The following is a 17,201-nucleotide window of genomic DNA, read 5'->3' as shown; positions in this document are numbered from 1 at the left end:
CGCATTTCTTTATGAACATGAAGAAGAGTCCACTTTTTAAAACATGCAAACAAAGAGGAGCTGCTAAGTCAAAATAACATAAATTCACTCATTTACATCACCTGCATAACCCTTTAGACATCTGAGTTTATGACCCTTGTTATGTATCTAAGAGTTGCCACACCCCTGATTTCATTTGATCTCCACCCTCTTCCTGTGTTGGACACTGTGTTTAGCCATAGTCAGTGAACTTTGTATTCTTATCCTCCCCATTTTATGAAGAGGGAAATGGAGGCCAAGGAAGGCTAAGTTACCCACCCATGGATAGCAACACAGAACTGGGAACAGGGTCGGATGCTTGGCTCTTTCCCATTTTTATAATAGAACAGCCCAGTCTTAGTCACCTTTTTAATTAATGGCCTAAATGCAGTTGCTAAGTGAGGAACACATGTCCTCAAACATTCTTTAAACTATAAAGAGGCATAAAAATGCATTTTATTGAGTAGAGGACAATGAGTAAGGTAGCACAATGGTTGGCATATAGTAAGCACTCACTAAATATTAAAATATTAATATTGTTCTGGTTCTTATTTTAATAGCACAGCACCACACTTTTCTGTCCTTTTTTTTTTTTTTTTAGTTTCCTGCAGTAATTTGTGAAAAATTTTTTAAAGGTTTATTTGTTTATTCCCCCTTTGTTTGAGGTCACTGTCTTTTCTTTAGGAGGCTTTGAGAACCAAACCCAGGAAACTCCCATGTGGTAGGCAAAAACCCAATCACTTGAGCCACGTCTACTTCCCTCTTTTCAGTCTTTCAGCTTGCAATACTAATGTCTCACTAAGCAGACATTTGGCAATCTCAGGAGCCATTTTTGGTTGTCACAGCTGGGGAGAAGCTGCTACTGGTATCTAGTGGGTAGAGTCCATGGATGCTGCTAAACATCCTACAATGCACAAGACAGCCCCCTACAACCAAGAATCATCTGCCACAAAATGTCAATTACTCCTAGGTTGAGAAACTCTGCTTTGGTCTAAGAGTGCAGTCCAGGTTCCTCCTGTCTAAACCCTAGTCTTCTAGATGACTGCTTCAAGGAAGTAGGCTTTGTCACAGTGCCTCTGGCACATAGTAGGCATTAAAAAGATCTGAACAATTGAATTTACTAATTGTGTGACTGAGCAATTCACAAGGGTCTGAACTTCTTTAACCTTAATTGTAAAACGGGGTTTAAAAAGCCCTCCTCAGGAGCTTTTGTGAGGAATAACTGAGCTAACGCTGGTAAAGGTATTGCACAGTACTTGGCCCATAGCCGACCCCCCACAAATAATAGTTTTCTTTCTCTTTCCTGCCTCTTTCACTCTCCTCCAAATCTGCTTTGTAGTCCAGAATCAGTTCCTTCATTAAGCTGGGCGACCTTGTGCAAGTCACTTTTCCTCTGTAGGCCTGTTTATTTTCTGTAAAATTACAAAGTTGGCCTCTGATCTCCAAGCACACTTCCAACAACGAAATGGACTGTGAAGTTTACAGACCTGCTTTCCTCCCCCGGGACTAATGGTACGGTCCCCAGACAGCTCCCCTACCCCCCGTCGCGGACCTTGGTACAGGCCCAGGGGGCCCTCGGCAGTCTCCGAGGGCTGCCCTTGCCCCCAGCCGAGTTCCGGGCTCGTCCCCGGACAAGCCGATTGGCTGGAGTGGTGCCCGGGCTGCGCGGCTATAGGTGAGCCGGGAGGGGACGGGCGGAGCGGACCGGAGGCCCGCCCACTCCCCCCCCGGGTCGGCCGCCGAGCGGAGCCGCGGGCTGGAGAGCCGACAGACAGACTGACGGGAGGGACGGGCGGTGAGCAAGATGGCGCAGACTCAGGGCACCAGGCGGAAAGTCTGTTACTACTACGACGGTGAGCACCGTCCTCACGGCGGGGGCGGGGGCGGGGCCTGGGCTGGGCCGGATCGGGGAGAGGGAGGCTGAGGTCGAGGAGATCTGAGTGGAGAGGCTGAGGCTGGCCGGGGCTGGCCGGGGCTGGCCGAGGCGTTGAGGAGAGGCTGAGAGAGGAGGCTGAGAGAGGGAGGAGGCCGAGAGGGGGAGGTCGAGAATGAGGGAGGAGGCTGGGAGAAGAAAGGTCGAAGATGGGAGAGGAAAAGGGGGTTTGAGGCTGAGGAAGGAGATAGAGCTCGGGAGAGGGTAGTCTGGGGGAAAGGCCAAGGTCATCTCAGTGGCAGGATTCTGAAGTCTGCCGTGGAGAATTTGAGTGGTACTCCTGAAGGGGAGGTCAGGTCAGAGGGGGGAGGCAGAATCTGATAGAGAAGGTAGAAAGAATGTATTCTCCTGCTGAGGGTATACAGGTCTTTCACTGTTCCCTTTCTTCCACATCGGTTTTGGTGAGACTCCTGAGGGAATCGCCGGCTAGCGGTAACCAGCGCTTCTCCTTCCTTCCAGTCTCATAGCCTGGACTGCAGTTGCTGCTGGAAAATGGGGCCCCTGGGGTTGGAAGAAAGGTGCAACCTTTTAAAACAGGCTTATCCTTTTAACCAAATCTTGGAGTAGCTTTCTCTGTACTAGGTAGCGTTTAGGGGCTGGGGCCATGGAGATGATCAAGTCACACTTCCCATTTTCAGCTCACAGTCTAGAAGGGAAGATAGACATTGGCAGAGAATTATTCTCCCAATATCAGTGCTGGGATAAGGAAAGCTCAGAGTGTTTTGGAAGCACAGGAAGAGGCACCCAACCCAACCCAACCCAGACTGGGGAGTCAGGGAAAGAGGTGCCATCTCAGTTAGGGCCTGAAGGACAAGGAGTTATTAGCCAGGCACAGGGAAGGCTAAGATACCAGCAAATTTAGAGGTAAGACAAAGGACAGAACCTTTGAAAAACAACAAGGATGTGTACATTATGGCCGAAGCATAGAATTGGGGGCAGAGCGTAGAAGGTGAGAAGTAGCAGTTGCAAGTGATGAGGCTGAACCAGATCATGAAGGGCTGGGCATGCTATCCCAAGGAAGCTGGACTTTATTCTGAGGACACTTGTGAGCCATAGAAGTTTTATTCAGGTTACTGGCATCCGATTTTTGCCTTATAAATATCACTCTGGGGAAGGAAATAAGTTCATGAATGAATAGGGGTAAGGAAGAAGGAAAGGTTCCCAAGTTTCTGGCTTAGGTAATTTGATAGTGGGTGTTTATTTTTAAAGTAATACCTATTGAGATGCCAAGTAGAGGCATCCAGCCGGCCCTTGATGAGGTCTACAGTTAACCAGATGGAGATGAGAATGTAGAGATTTTGGGTAGCTGCCAGTGCATATGTGGTAATTGTAGTCATGTAACAGGATGCAGTCAACTAGAAGTTGTGTAGGGTGAAAGGGAAAGAGGATCCAGAATGGAATTCTAAGCAAGAGCAATATTTAAAAAGTGATCTGAGGAAAAGCTAGTTTCCCTCATGCTCAGAACTCCCATCATAGCACTTGTCATCGTGTACTGGAATTGCTGGTTTACTTGTTAGTATTTCTTCCAGAGAGTAAGCTCCTTAAGGAAAGCAGCTATTCCTTGTCCACCTCTTTATTCCCAGCCCCCCAAACAGTGCCTAACTCACAGTAGACTCTCATTAAATGAATAATTATACAGAGGAAGTGGCCAGAGAGGTAGGTAAACTAGGAAGTCTTGGGTTACAAAAGCCAAAGGAGGGAGGGAGTGGTCAAATATTGGTAAGAACTGTTTCTGGGCAGGGCTTGGGGCAGAAGTTAGATTGCAGTAGATTGAGGAGTGACTGAATGGGTGAAGAGATCAAATTAAACCCTTTTTGAGGGACATTTTGTCTGGAGCTGGGAGAGACAATTGTTGATAAAGGGGACATGTTCAGATTCTAATGGAAAACAGGTAGGAGAGAATGAGGTGGGTGTTGATAACGGTTCCTGAGGAAACCAGGTAAAATGAAAACTAGAGCACAGGGGGCATTATCCTTCAAGAGAAATTTCCTCTGAGACAGGAGGGTAAGTGGCAAGGAAAAGTTCAAATGTAGGTGAGTTTGAAGGGAAGAAGATAGGGAAGGTTGAAGGAGTTTCTCAAGATGAAGTGAGTGAATATTTCCTTTTCTGAGAGCAGTTGGTAGAATAGGAATCTTTTTAAAAAAATCAATTTTATTGATACGTATTAATAAAGTATACAATCCATCCAAAGTGTACAGTCCAAAGTACATAATTAGTGGTATTTGGTATAATCACATTAGAGCATTTTCATTATTCCAATAATAATAAACAGACCAAAAAAGCTCTTGCCCTTAATAATCACCTCTCAATCTCTCTATGCTAGAATAGAAATCTTGAAGAGACAGAAGATTTGAAATAGCTGTTGTGAAAGAAAGAGTAGGGAAAATTGTAAGAATTGCTGGGCAGCATTCAGGGCCCATTAGAGGTTAGAGTCTATGACTTTGTAGCCATCTCAATTTGTACAGTTTGGTGATCTCCACATTCTCAATTTAAAAGAAGAGAAAGTGGAAAGACCTGAGTCTTTGGAGAAGAAAGCAGACTTGTTACTTCTTGAGAAACTGCTTGTGAGTTTTGCAGTGAAGCCACTAGCTTGTGAATCAGAATGGCTCTGCCACTCAGAAGCTTTGCAATATTGGGCACGTCACTTTATCTTTCTGAGCCTCAGATTATACCACTATAAAAGAGAAACGAAAGCAGTTCCTTTTATAAGAATAGTCATGGGAAAGTCCTTTAAAATTTAAAGTGGTATCTAAACAAACAGGACTATTTCTTCTATTCTTTTCCATAAAGTTTCTCAGCAACTTGATTAAAAACTGTTAAGGATGTCTCTGAACCCCACCCTCAGGTACTTCTTTAGCCTTGTAGATAAGGTATTATAGAGCCTCAGGTCTGGATCCAAACTTGATAGGGCCTACAGCTCAAGGCCCATGCCAAGGAGGTAGGAAACAGCAGTCCAGGTGTAAAACCAAATAATGGCCATTGACCACTGACTGACTGCCCACAAATTGGGTCTGTACCTGGATGTCTCTGCCAACTCTTTGAGAGCCTATTCTGTCTACCCCCATACCTGGTAAGGTTGTTTGAGGAACCCTGGGAATAGACTGTTCTGCCTGCCTTCTATGGCATTTAAAAATCTGGGTCTTTATGGGACAAGAGTCTCTGTCGATTGCTTATTTATGCTTCTCAGCTCTGCTTGAGAGGACAGTTGCTGCCCTCAGAAACCTCATTAGGATTAAGACAAGAGGATGAAAGGACATTGGGTAAAAACTAAGGAAATCTGGAGAAGTATGGACCTTAGTTAATGATAATATATCACTATCTGTTCAGTAATTGTGACAGATATATACCATACTATTGTAAGATGGGTGTGGAGTATGTAGGAAACCTCTGTACTGTCTTTGTGCAATTTTTCTGTAAATTTAAAACTGCTCTGAAAAATAAAGTCTGTTTTAAAAAGAGAGAGAAGGAGAGCCTAATCATTCAGTTGTTTAAAAATGTGCCATTATCCCAGGCCATGTCTATGTCAAAGAGAATTGGAGTGTGGCTTAGATGTTCTTGGTGGCATTCCCCACAACGCATTGCTCCTCAGAATAGAACCTATTCCTGGGTCTACCAAACCACAATGCATAAGAGTTTGGGACTTTTTTATTCACTGGGTGCTGAAAGGTCTGCCTCATCCTGATCTAAGGAGAAATCTTTTGGTGTATAGTTCTCTCAATTTTGGAATACTGTTCAAGGAACTTTCTACCAAGTAGATCCACAGAGCCCTCTAAAACTGAAATAGTCTCCTGGGAAAACCCAGCATAGCTCTTAGCATACTAGTCAGAAAAGCTGACTGCCAGATCACTCATTAGCTGTGTGATTTTGGGTAGGCACTTAACTTTTCTGAATTTTAGTTCAATTGACTGAATTTTTATTGCGCCTCTGTGATGTACAGGGCATATTTGTCACTGCCTTTAAGGAGCACCCAGTCTTGTGAATATAGATAGATATGTAAGTAACCAAACAAAATTAAGTGGTATATACAGATTGAATGCAGAAGAAAAGATCATTCTGATTAGGAAGGGTTTAGGGCTTAAGCTGAGCTTTGTAATAAGAGGATCATCAAAGAAGAAAGGACGTTCAAAGTCTGAACAGTCTGAACAAAGGATGCTTTGGTGTTAAGGTGAATGCCACCTTCAGGATAATTGATATAATATGGTATTTCTAGAGCAAGGGTTGGCAAACATTTTCTATAAAGGGCCAGATACAGGCATACCTTGCTTTATTGCACTTCTCCTTATTGCATGTCACAGATACTGTGTTTATTTACAAATTGAAGGTTTGTGGCAACGCTATGTCAAACAAGTCTATTGGCACCATTTTTCCAACATCATGTGCTCACTTCTAGTCTCTGTCATGTTTTGGTAATTCTTATAATATTTGAAAAGTTTTCATTATTATATCTGTTATGGTGGTCTGTAATCAGTGATCTTTGATTTTACTATTGTGATTGTTTTGGGGAGCTACAAACTGCACCCATGTTAGACGGTGAACTTAGTAGATTAATGTGTTCTGACTGCTCTACTGACCTGCAGTTCTCCTGTGTCTTTCCCTCTCCTTGGGCTTTCCTATTCCCTGAGACACAATAATGTTGAAATTAGGCCAGTTAATAACACTACAGTGGCCTCTAAGTGTTGAAGTGAAGGGAGAGTCAATCAATGTGGCAGCCTTCATTGTTGTCTAATTTTAAGAAATTGCCACAGCCACCCCAATCTTCAGCAACCACCACCCTGTTCAGTAAACAGCCATCAACACTGAGGCAAGACCCTCCACCAGCAAAAAGATTACAACTTGCTGAAGGCTCGGATGATGGTTAGCAGTTAGCATTTTTTAGCTATAAAGTTTTTTTTTTTCATTAAAAATTTTTTATTCAAATATTTCATTCAAACTAAAGAATTTGTTAAATTAAGGTATATACATTGTTTTTTTGAGAAATAATGCTATTACACATTTAATAGACTATAATATAGTGTATACACAACTTTTTAAAATATTACATTAAAAAAAATATGAGGTCCCCATATACCCCCCACCCCACTCACCCCACTCCTCCCCTCTTAACAACAATATCCTCCGTCATCATGAGACACTTATTGCATTTGGTGAATACATCTCTGAGCACTGCTGCACCTCATGGTCAGTGGTCTAAATCATAGCCAACACTCTCCCACGTTCCATCCAGTGGGCCATGGGAGGACATACAATTTCCGGTAACTGTCCCTGCAGCATCACCCGGGACAACTCCCAAGTCCCGAAAACGCCTCCACATCTCATCTCTTCCTCCCACTACCTACCCCCAGCAGCCACCATGGCCACTTCCTCCACACCAATGCCACATTTTCTTCGATTACTAATCACAATAGTTCACGAATAGATTATCAGTAAGTCCACTCTGATCCATACTCTATTCCTCCATCCTGTGGACCTTGGAATGGCCGTGTCCACTCCACATCTATATCAAGAGGGGGCTTAGATTCCACATGGATGCTGGATGCAATCCTCCCGCTTTCAGTTGTAGGCACTCTTGGCTCCATGGTGTGTTGGTTGACCTTCTTCACCTCCATGTTAGCTGAGTGGGGTAAGTCCAGTAAACCAGAGTGTAGGAGCTGAAGTCTGTTGAGACTCAGGGCCTGGCTATCACATGGTCAGTCCAGAGATTAAGGTCCCCTGGGTATATATTAGACCCCAGCACCAACTGTAGTTCCGTAAACACAACTTTTATATGCCCTAGGAAACCAAAACATTTGTGTGATGTGCTTTAATGCAGTATTCACTTTATTGAAGTGTTCTGGAACCAAACCTGCAATATCTCTGAGGTATGCCTGTAGTAAATATTTTAGACTTTGCTCCTCATAATGGTGAGTCTCTGCAGCATCTATTTAACTGCTCACCTCTGCTATTGTAGTGTGAAAGGAGCCATAGGTAATAGATAAATTAATAGGTATGGCTATGTTCCCATAAAAATTTATTTACAAAACAGGTGACTGGCAAGATTTGACCCCAGGGCCATAGTTTGCCCACTATGGTGTAGAGCAGAGAGTGTGTGTGTGTTGTGGGGGAGAGGTGATGATGAAGCTGGAGAGGTGGATTAAGAAAGTCGTTGAATGCTAGGTTATTTAGATTATTCTTTGTCTTTACCCTGTAGGGGATGGTGACCCATTAAGGATTTTTGAGCAGGGGAGTGATTTATCAGAGCTGTGGATTAGGAAGATAATTGGTGACAGTGGGCAAATTGAAGACAGAGGGACTAATTAGAAGACTTGCTGTTAACAAATCAAGACATAAAAGTTTATAGTTTTTTTCTGTTAAAGGGAATAATACTTCAGGTACTACCTAATATACTGGGCTATTGTGAAGATCCAGTAAGAAAATGCATATGAATGTGCTTTGACACCATAAAGTGTCAAAATATGAAAGAGGTGAACTGTGGTTTATAGTAAGTCTGAGCAGTGTGGTTATTCTTCTGTTGGAGGTGGGACTCTCCTTGGAGATATAGTGAGGTGAGTCTCCAGTGACTTTGGAATGGATCTCTCATACTATCTAGTGCCTGTGAGTTCTAGGGGAAGAAACTGGGCTAGGTTTTGACATCGATAAATGCTGACCTTACCAGAGTCACCTGTATTTTGTTTTGTGTGTGTTTTTTTTTTTGCGGAGGGGGGGGGGTTCCCTCAAGGTGGGAGAGAATCTTGGAGACTAGAAAAGGGTTTTCCTGGGAGTGTGTGTCTTTGTCATTGAAGCTGTCACTTTTTCTTCTTCAGGAGATGTTGGAAATTACTATTATGGACAGGGTCACCCAATGAAGCCCCACCGAATCCGCATGACTCACAATTTGCTGCTCAACTATGGTCTCTACCGAAAGATGGAAATCTATGTGAGTTACTAGTAGCTCCACCCCTCCCTAACTGCATCAGCTCTGGTTCTCCATATGTCATTCATTATCTCATTTTCTCAACTACTCTTTCATCAAGCATGTGTTGAGTGGTTGAGTGGCTGTTATGTGGCAGGCCCTGTAAATCTGTAAATGATACAGACTGATTTCAAGGATTTCACTCCCTAGTGGTAGAGACTGATATGGAAACAAATAAATTGTACTCTAGTATGTAGGTGCAACAATTATAGAATTGTGAAAAAAAAAAAAAAAAGAATTGTAGAAGATTCAGAAATAATGAAGAGTGAAGGAGGAAGAAAGCCTTGGAATATTTCTTAAAAGTGATTATCTGAGGGAAGTGGATGTAGCTCAGTAGTTGAGTGCCTGCTTCCTGTGTATGAGGTCCTGGTTCAATTTCTGGTACCTCCTAAAAAAAAAAAAAAAAGGAAAAAAGTGATATCCGAGCAGGATTTTAAAAATGAATAGAATTTAATCTGGGGTACACGAGAGGCTGAGATTCTAGGTCAAGGAAGAACATATGCAAAAAGGCAGAGGTAAGAATAATATGGTGTATTTGGAAAATATAAACAATTCAGTGTGAGGTTTTGCTGTAGCGTAAAGTTCACAGGTTCAAGTGAAAGGAAATAGAGCTGAAGAGTAAAGCTTGTGTGTGGTATACTAAGGGTCTTTGCTATTCCTGTGGGCTAGGTTTAGAAACTCCCAATTCCTAAAAAATGTGGTGGTTGGAACTGTGTTATACTGGATGCCAAATTTCTGATTATTAGAGGGTACAGACTCTGTCTAAAGGGACACAATCTAGACTTGGCTCTGGCTCATTTTTGCCCAATCTTCCAGTTTTTAAAGAGAAACTGTAAATTCTGGTTATTATGTAAAATCTCACAGGTTTAAAAATTTGGCCCCTGGGTTATTTTGTTTGTTTTTTAATATTGTATATAAACAAAGCATGTCAATATATCTCTAGGCCAGACTGGTCTAAGAGTTCCCAGTTTAAACTTCTTCTGGAGGCAGTGAAAAACAAGTAAAGAGTTTTAAATGAAAGAGACATAGTAAAAGACATGCATTTTAGAACACTCACTGGGAAAGATGGGCTTGAATCAGTGGGAATAGAATAGAGGTTAGTTACAGGAAGCAGTCGTGGCTCAACTGATAGAGCATTTGCCTACCAGGGTTCGATACCCAGGGCCTCCTGACCTGTGTGGTAAGCTGACCCACACACAGTGCTGCTGCGTGCAAGGAGTGCTGTGTCATGTGGGGGCACCCCCGTGTAGTGGTGCCCCATGTGCAAGGAGTGCGTCCCACAGTTAGAGCTGCCCCACGTGAAAAAAAGCGCAGCCCACATAGGAGTGACATCGCACACATGGAGAGCTGACGCAGCGAGATGATGCAACAAAAAAGAGACAGTTTACTGGTGTCACCTGACAATGCAAGTGGATGCAAAAAAACACACAGCGAATGGACAGAGAGAGCAAATAATGGGGAGGAAGGGGAGAGAAATAAATTTAAAAATAAAAACATTTTTTTTTAAATTCTAAAAAAAAAAAAAGAATAGAGGTCAGTTAGGAGGCGGTTCCAAGAGTCCAAATGAGAAAATAAAAAGGGACCGTGGGCCCATATTGCCTTATGGTTAGAGCATAAGAGAGAGTATGTTGTTAAAAGTCCGTGGTGACAGCTTGAGTAACCTAGCAACAACAGTATCCTTCTTCACCATTCCAAGACTTGAAGGATATGAGTCTTCTGTTCCAAATGGCCTTGTCATGTCTCTGGATCCAGTGGAGGCAGCTGGGAAGCAAGTGGGGAAGGTGGACAGAGGAGTAAACAGACTTTGAGATTAGAGCTTTTTCAGGTTTAAAGGACAGCTGGGGATGATAAACATAAAAGGTGGCAGAGGTTTTCAGGGACTCTGGGGACCAGACTAGCATTTAAAGAAAAGATACCTGAATGAGGTAGACGGAGAAAAGTTGTAGAGTAGTAAACACCAAAACCTTCAGGAACTGCCACTTGCACATGTATGCCATGTTAATCTGGCTCCTTTTCCTCTACTCAGTTCTCTGAACCCTCCAAGTTAGCCAGGTCAGATTCTGTCTCTTTCTATCCTGTCCTGGCCAAGGATTATTTACTTTGTCTAGTCAAATCTTAATCATCTTCAAGAGTTATCTCAAGTCCTACATCTTTCTTCCATTCAACAGATTTTTGTTGAGTACTTGTTATACCCCAGGGACTATGTTAACCTCCTTGGTTGATATATTTTTGGGGGGCTGAAGTGGAGGGTGGGACTGTCCCTTTTGGGTTCACTAGTTGTCCAACACTGTCCTTCTTGATAGGGTCATAAAACTATACCCCCCCTCCAAAAAAAAAAAAAAGCAAAAAGAGAAACAAGCAAAAAAACAAGAAACACTTTCCAGAAATCTTGCCCAGTTAGGGCTCTTTCCCAACTTGGTGATCCTTGAGAGAATCTAACCACAGGTGGCAGTGACCCTAACTTTCCTTTTTTTCCCTTCATTAATGTTTTATTTTATAAAAAATTGTTTTTTTCCATTTAAAAAGCATGTGTCATTTATGTTACCATGTAATAGATTTGTTATTGTTAACTTTAAATGAATTAATAACTATTTTTGAAAGTTCTCAGTTTTAATTTCTGATATTGTTACTATTAATGTAATTCACATAAACAATAGCTTTTGAGGTTTCACTGTAATTTTTTAAAAAATTAGAGCAGTTGTAGGTGTACAGAAGAATCATTCAGAAAATACATATTCCCATACCCCCCTCTCTCACACACAGATTCCCATTATTAACATTTTGCATTAGTATGGTATCTTTGTTAAAATTGATGAAACAATATTATTATAATTATGCTATGAACTTTTGCCCACAGTTTACATTTTGGTTCACTCTTTGTGTTGTACAGTTATCTGGTGGTTTTGGTGTTTTTTTTTTTTGTGGGTAGTAACTTAAATACAACCTAAATTTTCCCTTTTTATCTCTTTCAAATAAGCAGTTCAGTGATATAATTACATTCAAATAGTTGTATCTCCATCATCATCATCCATTGGTAAAACTTTTCCATCAGTAACAGAAACTCCATACCAATTAAACAACTCTCATTTCCCTCTTCCACCTGTCCCCTGGTAACCTGTATTCTAATTTCTGATTTTATGAATTTGCATTTCTGCTTATTTCATATAAATGAAATCATATACAGTATTTGTCCTATGTCTAGCTTATTTTGCTCAACATGTCTTCAAGTGTCATCCATGTTTTAGCATGTATCAGAACTTTATTCCTTTTTACAGCCAAATAAGTCTATGGGTGATACTGAGATATGTAAAAATGGATCCTATCTTCAAGTGAGAGGGAAGATAAAAACACTGAAGGGGAGCGGATATGGCTCAAGTGATAAGGCCTCTGCCTATCATATGGGAGGACCCAGGTTCAATCCCTGGGACCTCCTGGTGAAAAAAGAAAAGAAAGCTTGCCCACATGGTGAGCCAGTGCCCACGCAGTGAGAGGGGTGCTCGTGCGAGTGCCTGCATGGTGAACTAAATGCCCACATGAGTGCCTGCATAATGAGCCAGTTCCCACATGGTGAGCTAGTGCCCGCACAAGTGGGTCATGCAGCAAGAAGATGATGCAATAGAAAGAGAATTGAAGGGGAGAGTCAAAGTGAAGCACAGCAGAGCCCAGGAACTGAGGTGGCACAATTGACAGGGAACCTTGCTTCACATCAGAGGTCCCCAGGATCAAATCCCCGTGAATCCTAGAGGAGAAAGACAAGAAAAGATGACAAAAAGAAATAGATACAGAAGATCACTCAGCAAATGGACACAGACAACAAAAAGACACAGATTCCTGGTATTGCTAACAAGAACACAAGCGGACACAGAAGAACACACAGCAAATGGACACAGAGAGCAGACAGTGAGGGTGGGGAGAAGGGGAGAGAAATAAATAAAAAATAAGTCCTTAAAAAAACAAAAGACTTCAACACAGATCTCTGATTCCAGAGTCTGGAATCTGTCCTTTATTCTTTCATAACCAATGTTGTTAACAAGAAGCCTAGAAGGAAGTGGATTTGGCTCAACGGATAGTGTCTGCCTACTACATGGGAGGTCCAGGGTTCAAACCCAAGGCCTCCTGACCCCTGTGGTGAGCTGGCCCACGCTCAGTGCTGATGCTCACAAGGAGTACCCTGCCACATAGGGAAGCCCCACGCGCAAGGAGTGTGCCCTGTAAGGAGAGCCACCCCACTCCAAAAAACCACAGCCTGCCCAGGAGTGGCGCCACATACCAGAGAGCTGATGCAGCAAAATGATGCTACAAAAGAGACACAGATTCCCAGTGCTGCTGACAAGAATACAAGCGAACACAGAAGAACAACCAGAGAGCAGACAGCTTGGTGGGGGGAAGGGGAGAGAAATAAATTAAAAAAATAAAAAATAGGGAAACGGACTTTGGCCCAGTGGTTAGGGCGTCCGTCTACCATATGGGAGGTCCGTGGTTCAAACCCCGGGCCTCCTTGACCCGTGTGGAGCTGGCCATGCGCAGTGCTGATGCGCGCAGGGAGTGCCGTGCCACGCAGGGGTGTCCCCCGCGTGCGGGAGCCCCACGCGCAAGGAGTGCGCCCGTGAGGAGAGCCGTCCAGCGTGAAAGGAAAGTGCAGCCTGCCCAGGAATGGCGCCGCCCACACTTCCCGTGCTGCTGACGACAACAGAAGCGGACGAAGAAACAAGACGCAGCAAATAGACACCAAGAACAGACAACCAGGGGAGGGGGGGAAATTAAATAAATAAAATAAATCTTTAAAAAAAATAAAAATAAAAATAAAATAAAAAATAAATAAATCTTAAAAAAAAGCAAAACAAGAAGAGGTAGATGTTCTCAGGAATTTTTGGGTATTTCATCAAGGATCCAGTCTTATTCTGTCCTTTTTAGCCATCCTTAGCTTGTTACCTTGAAGTCAGAAGAGTATTTTCTCAGCTCCAAGTATCATGTCCCCATACAACAGTGTCCAAAGTAGTGAGGAAGGGGGCAGGGGCAAAATGGATCAGTCTCCATTGTGTCCCACTCCTTTAAAATTTTTAAAAAAATTTAATAACATCTATATAACCTATACTTTCCCTCTATTAACTACATTCAGATATATAATTCAGTGGTCTTAATTGCATCCACAATATTGTGCTACCACCGTCACCCCCTTCCTTTTTATTAAAGAGGAAAATGTCGTCTAGAAGCTTCCCCGTAGACTTCCCTTTACATCTCACTTGGGCATTTGCCATCCTTAAAGCATTCACCAGCCAAAGGGAATAGGATTATCAGAATTGGCTTCTGTAAATCACAATTTGACCTTTGGGGCTGGGTATACTAACACTCAACCAAACTGGAGTTTGTTACCAAGAAAGAAAGCAGAGAATGGCTCTCAGGGAGGGAACCAACAGTGACTGTTTTAGTTTCCAAAACAATATCATACAATGAGTTGGTCTAAACTATGGGAATTTATTATTTATTGGCTCACAGTTTGTGGCTAGAACAAGTGCAAAATCCAGCGTTATCCAGATGATGCTTTCTCCCAGAAGACTCTGGTGTCCTGGGGCTGGCTGCTGGTGATCCTTGGTCTTTGAATTTTTATCACATGGCAGTGCACATGGTGGCCTTTCCTGACTTCTCTGGGTTCTGCTGACTTTCAGCTCCTTCCTGTGGCTTTTTTTTTTTCTTCCCCTGTCTGGCTTTCATTCTGTTTATAAAGGACCCTAATAATCCAGATTAAAGTCCATCCTCTTTCATTTGGATCTTCACTGAAGTAACATCTTTGAAGAGATCTTATTTACAAAGGGTCCATTCCCACAGGAATAGATTAAGCTTAAGAAATATTTTTCTGGGGTGTATAGCTCCAAACCACCACTGTGTCTGTCACAGGAGATAATAATATCTTATTACAAATGACGCCTATCTGTTCTTATTGTAAACTCCTAGACCAAAATCAGTATAATCTTTATACTTTATAATCTTTATAATCAGTACTTCTCAAATCTCTAGACTTTATGAAGTGTACAATTCAGTGGCATTAATTATATTTACAATGTGCTGCCATCACTGCCTTCCATTACTAAAACTTTTTGATCACCATGAACAGAAACTCTGTACCCCTTAAGCAATAACTCCCCATTCCCCCTCTCCCAACCCTGGTAACCTGTAATCTATTTTCTGTCTCTATGAATTTGCTTATTCTAATTATTTTATTTAAGTGGAATCATACAAAATTTGTCCTTTTGTGTCTAGCTTATTTCACTAAGATTAATGTTTTCAAAAGGCATCCATGTTATACCATGTACCAGAACTTCATTCATTTTTATGTGTGAATATTATTTCATTGTATGGATATACGAGTTAAATTTTTTAATTAGAGAAATTGTGGGTATACAGATCACTCATGCATAAAATACTGTATTCCTATATATACCACCCCACCACCAATTCCTTGCATTGGTGTGGAACATTTGTTATAATTGATGATACCTCTTTTTTGTAGTTGCACTTTTTTTTTTAAGTAAAGTTTATTTCTTTCAACTTCAAAAAGTAAAATAACAGACAAAAGGCAGCCTAACAAATTATGGAAGCATTGCTTTAAAAAATTCTGTCCAAGCACATTTATCCCATTTAATCCTAAAAAGAAACGCAGTTGTTTCTCCATGTTCAGAAAGATACATAGATGAGCACAGATTGATTAAATGACATGACCAAAGTCTCCTTGTTAATGAAAAAAATGAAGAAAAAAATGCTTGATCACATTCATATCTCATAATGTACTATTTTTTAGCAGTAGTTACCTTGTTAAATTGATGAAAGACAGCAGCGGACTTGGTCCAGTGGTTAGGCCGTCCATCTACCACATGGGAGGTCCACAGTTCAAACCCCAGGGCCTCCTTGACCTGTGTGGAACTGGCCCATGTGCAGTGCTGATGTGCGCAAGGAGTGCTGTGCTACACAGGGGTGTCCCCCGCGTAGGGGAGCCCCACGCCCAAGGAGTGCGCCCCACCCAGTGCGAGAGAAAGTTCAGCCTGCCCATGATTGGTGCCGCACACATGGAGAACTGACACAACAAGATGATGCAACAAAAAGAAACATATTCCTGTGCCACTGACAACAACAGAAGCGGACAAAGAAGACACAGCAAATAGACACAGAGAACAGACAACTGGGGTGGGGAGTGGGGGGTGGGGGGGAGGGAGAGAAATAAATCTTAAAAATAAAAACAATAGATGGGGAAACGGACTTTGGCCCAGTGGTTAGGGCATCCGTCTACCACATGGGAGGTCCGCGGTTCAAACCCCGGGCCTCCTTGACCAGTGTGGAGCTGGTTACCAGGTTACACTGTAAGTTTTTTCAGTCTGGTGGGTGGTGGCTATAAAATAGCCTTTATAAAAGGCTATTTTGTCTTTCAGTGGTTTCCAGTGAGTATGGCCTCCATGGTTGCCAATGGTTCCACCCCTTGTACTTGGTAGTCTACCACACAGTTCCAATTGAGATGGGGGGAGGTTGAAATAACCTCTTGGTGATTCCGGGCATAGGTATTTATTTCCCCACTCAGCCACCATTGATGTCCTAACTCCCCATATTTTATCACTTGACAGGTGTCAAACTGCACAGTCTGAGACTCTAGGTCTTTGGTTATATTTACTGTCAATTTAATGGGGCTTGTCATGACCTGTATCTGAAACATCATAGTCAGTATAATTGTTCTCATTTTCAGAAACTTTATATCTAATCTCTTAAGGTACTAGACAAGGTGGATATAGATAATAGCCTTCCCTTTAAATGGAGGGATATCTTCCTGCAAAGTTCGCTGATACAGAGTCTGACCAGTTCCTTCCCCTTTTGGATATGCCCTCCCAACTATTGCTTTCTCAGAGTGATTCTTAAGGGATCTGAAGTTGGAGTTATTTCCCAGGACTTGGACGGTGTTGTTGGGTATTTATCGTCTGGTTCAGGTACTGGTCCTTTTACTCAAGAGTTGTGGGTCGAGCCTTTTTCTGCTGTCCAGATTGCAGTTTCAGTTGTCAACAAAACTTGATAGGGTCCCTCCCAGGTTGGCTGAAGTTTGGACCTAACTGCTGGGTTGGTGTTGATGGACAGTGAGTTCGAGAGGCAGGGTCTGGGCCAGCAAACCACAATGCCTGAGGGATGACAATGTAGAAGACAAAGCCGGTATATATTTCTTAAGAAGCAATCCTTCGACTCTTAAGGAAAGGAGGTCTCCAGTCCTAGGAAAAGGCAAGCCAAAAAGTATTTAATAAGGGGAGATTCCCAGCTCTTTCCTAGGGG

General features: G+C 42.4%; 1 protein-coding gene across 2 annotated transcripts in view; it reads left to right on the top strand.

Annotated features, from left to right (window-relative positions):
* The first annotated feature begins 1,624 nt into the window (after nt 1-1,624).
* Nucleotides 1,625-17,201, top strand: part of HDAC1 (histone deacetylase 1) — a 47,072-nt gene continuing 31,495 nt past the window's right edge. For both annotated transcript variants that reach the window (XM_058303976.2, XM_058303977.2), the window contains exons 1-2: nt 1,625-1,871; nt 8,752-8,864. In XM_058303976.2, coding sequence (XP_058159959.1) covers nt 1,823-1,871; nt 8,752-8,864 — 162 coding nt within the window. In that variant the 5' untranslated portion in view covers nt 1,625-1,822. The remainder of the gene's footprint in view (nt 1,872-8,751; nt 8,865-17,201) is intronic.

This window comes from Dasypus novemcinctus, chromosome 9 (genome assembly GCF_030445035.2).
Source record: "Dasypus novemcinctus isolate mDasNov1 chromosome 9, mDasNov1.1.hap2, whole genome shotgun sequence".
Taxonomy (NCBI): domain Eukaryota; kingdom Metazoa; phylum Chordata; class Mammalia; order Cingulata; family Dasypodidae; genus Dasypus; species Dasypus novemcinctus.
Note: the sequence above shows the minus strand (reverse complement) of the source record. Positions and strands in the feature narration are given on the sequence as shown.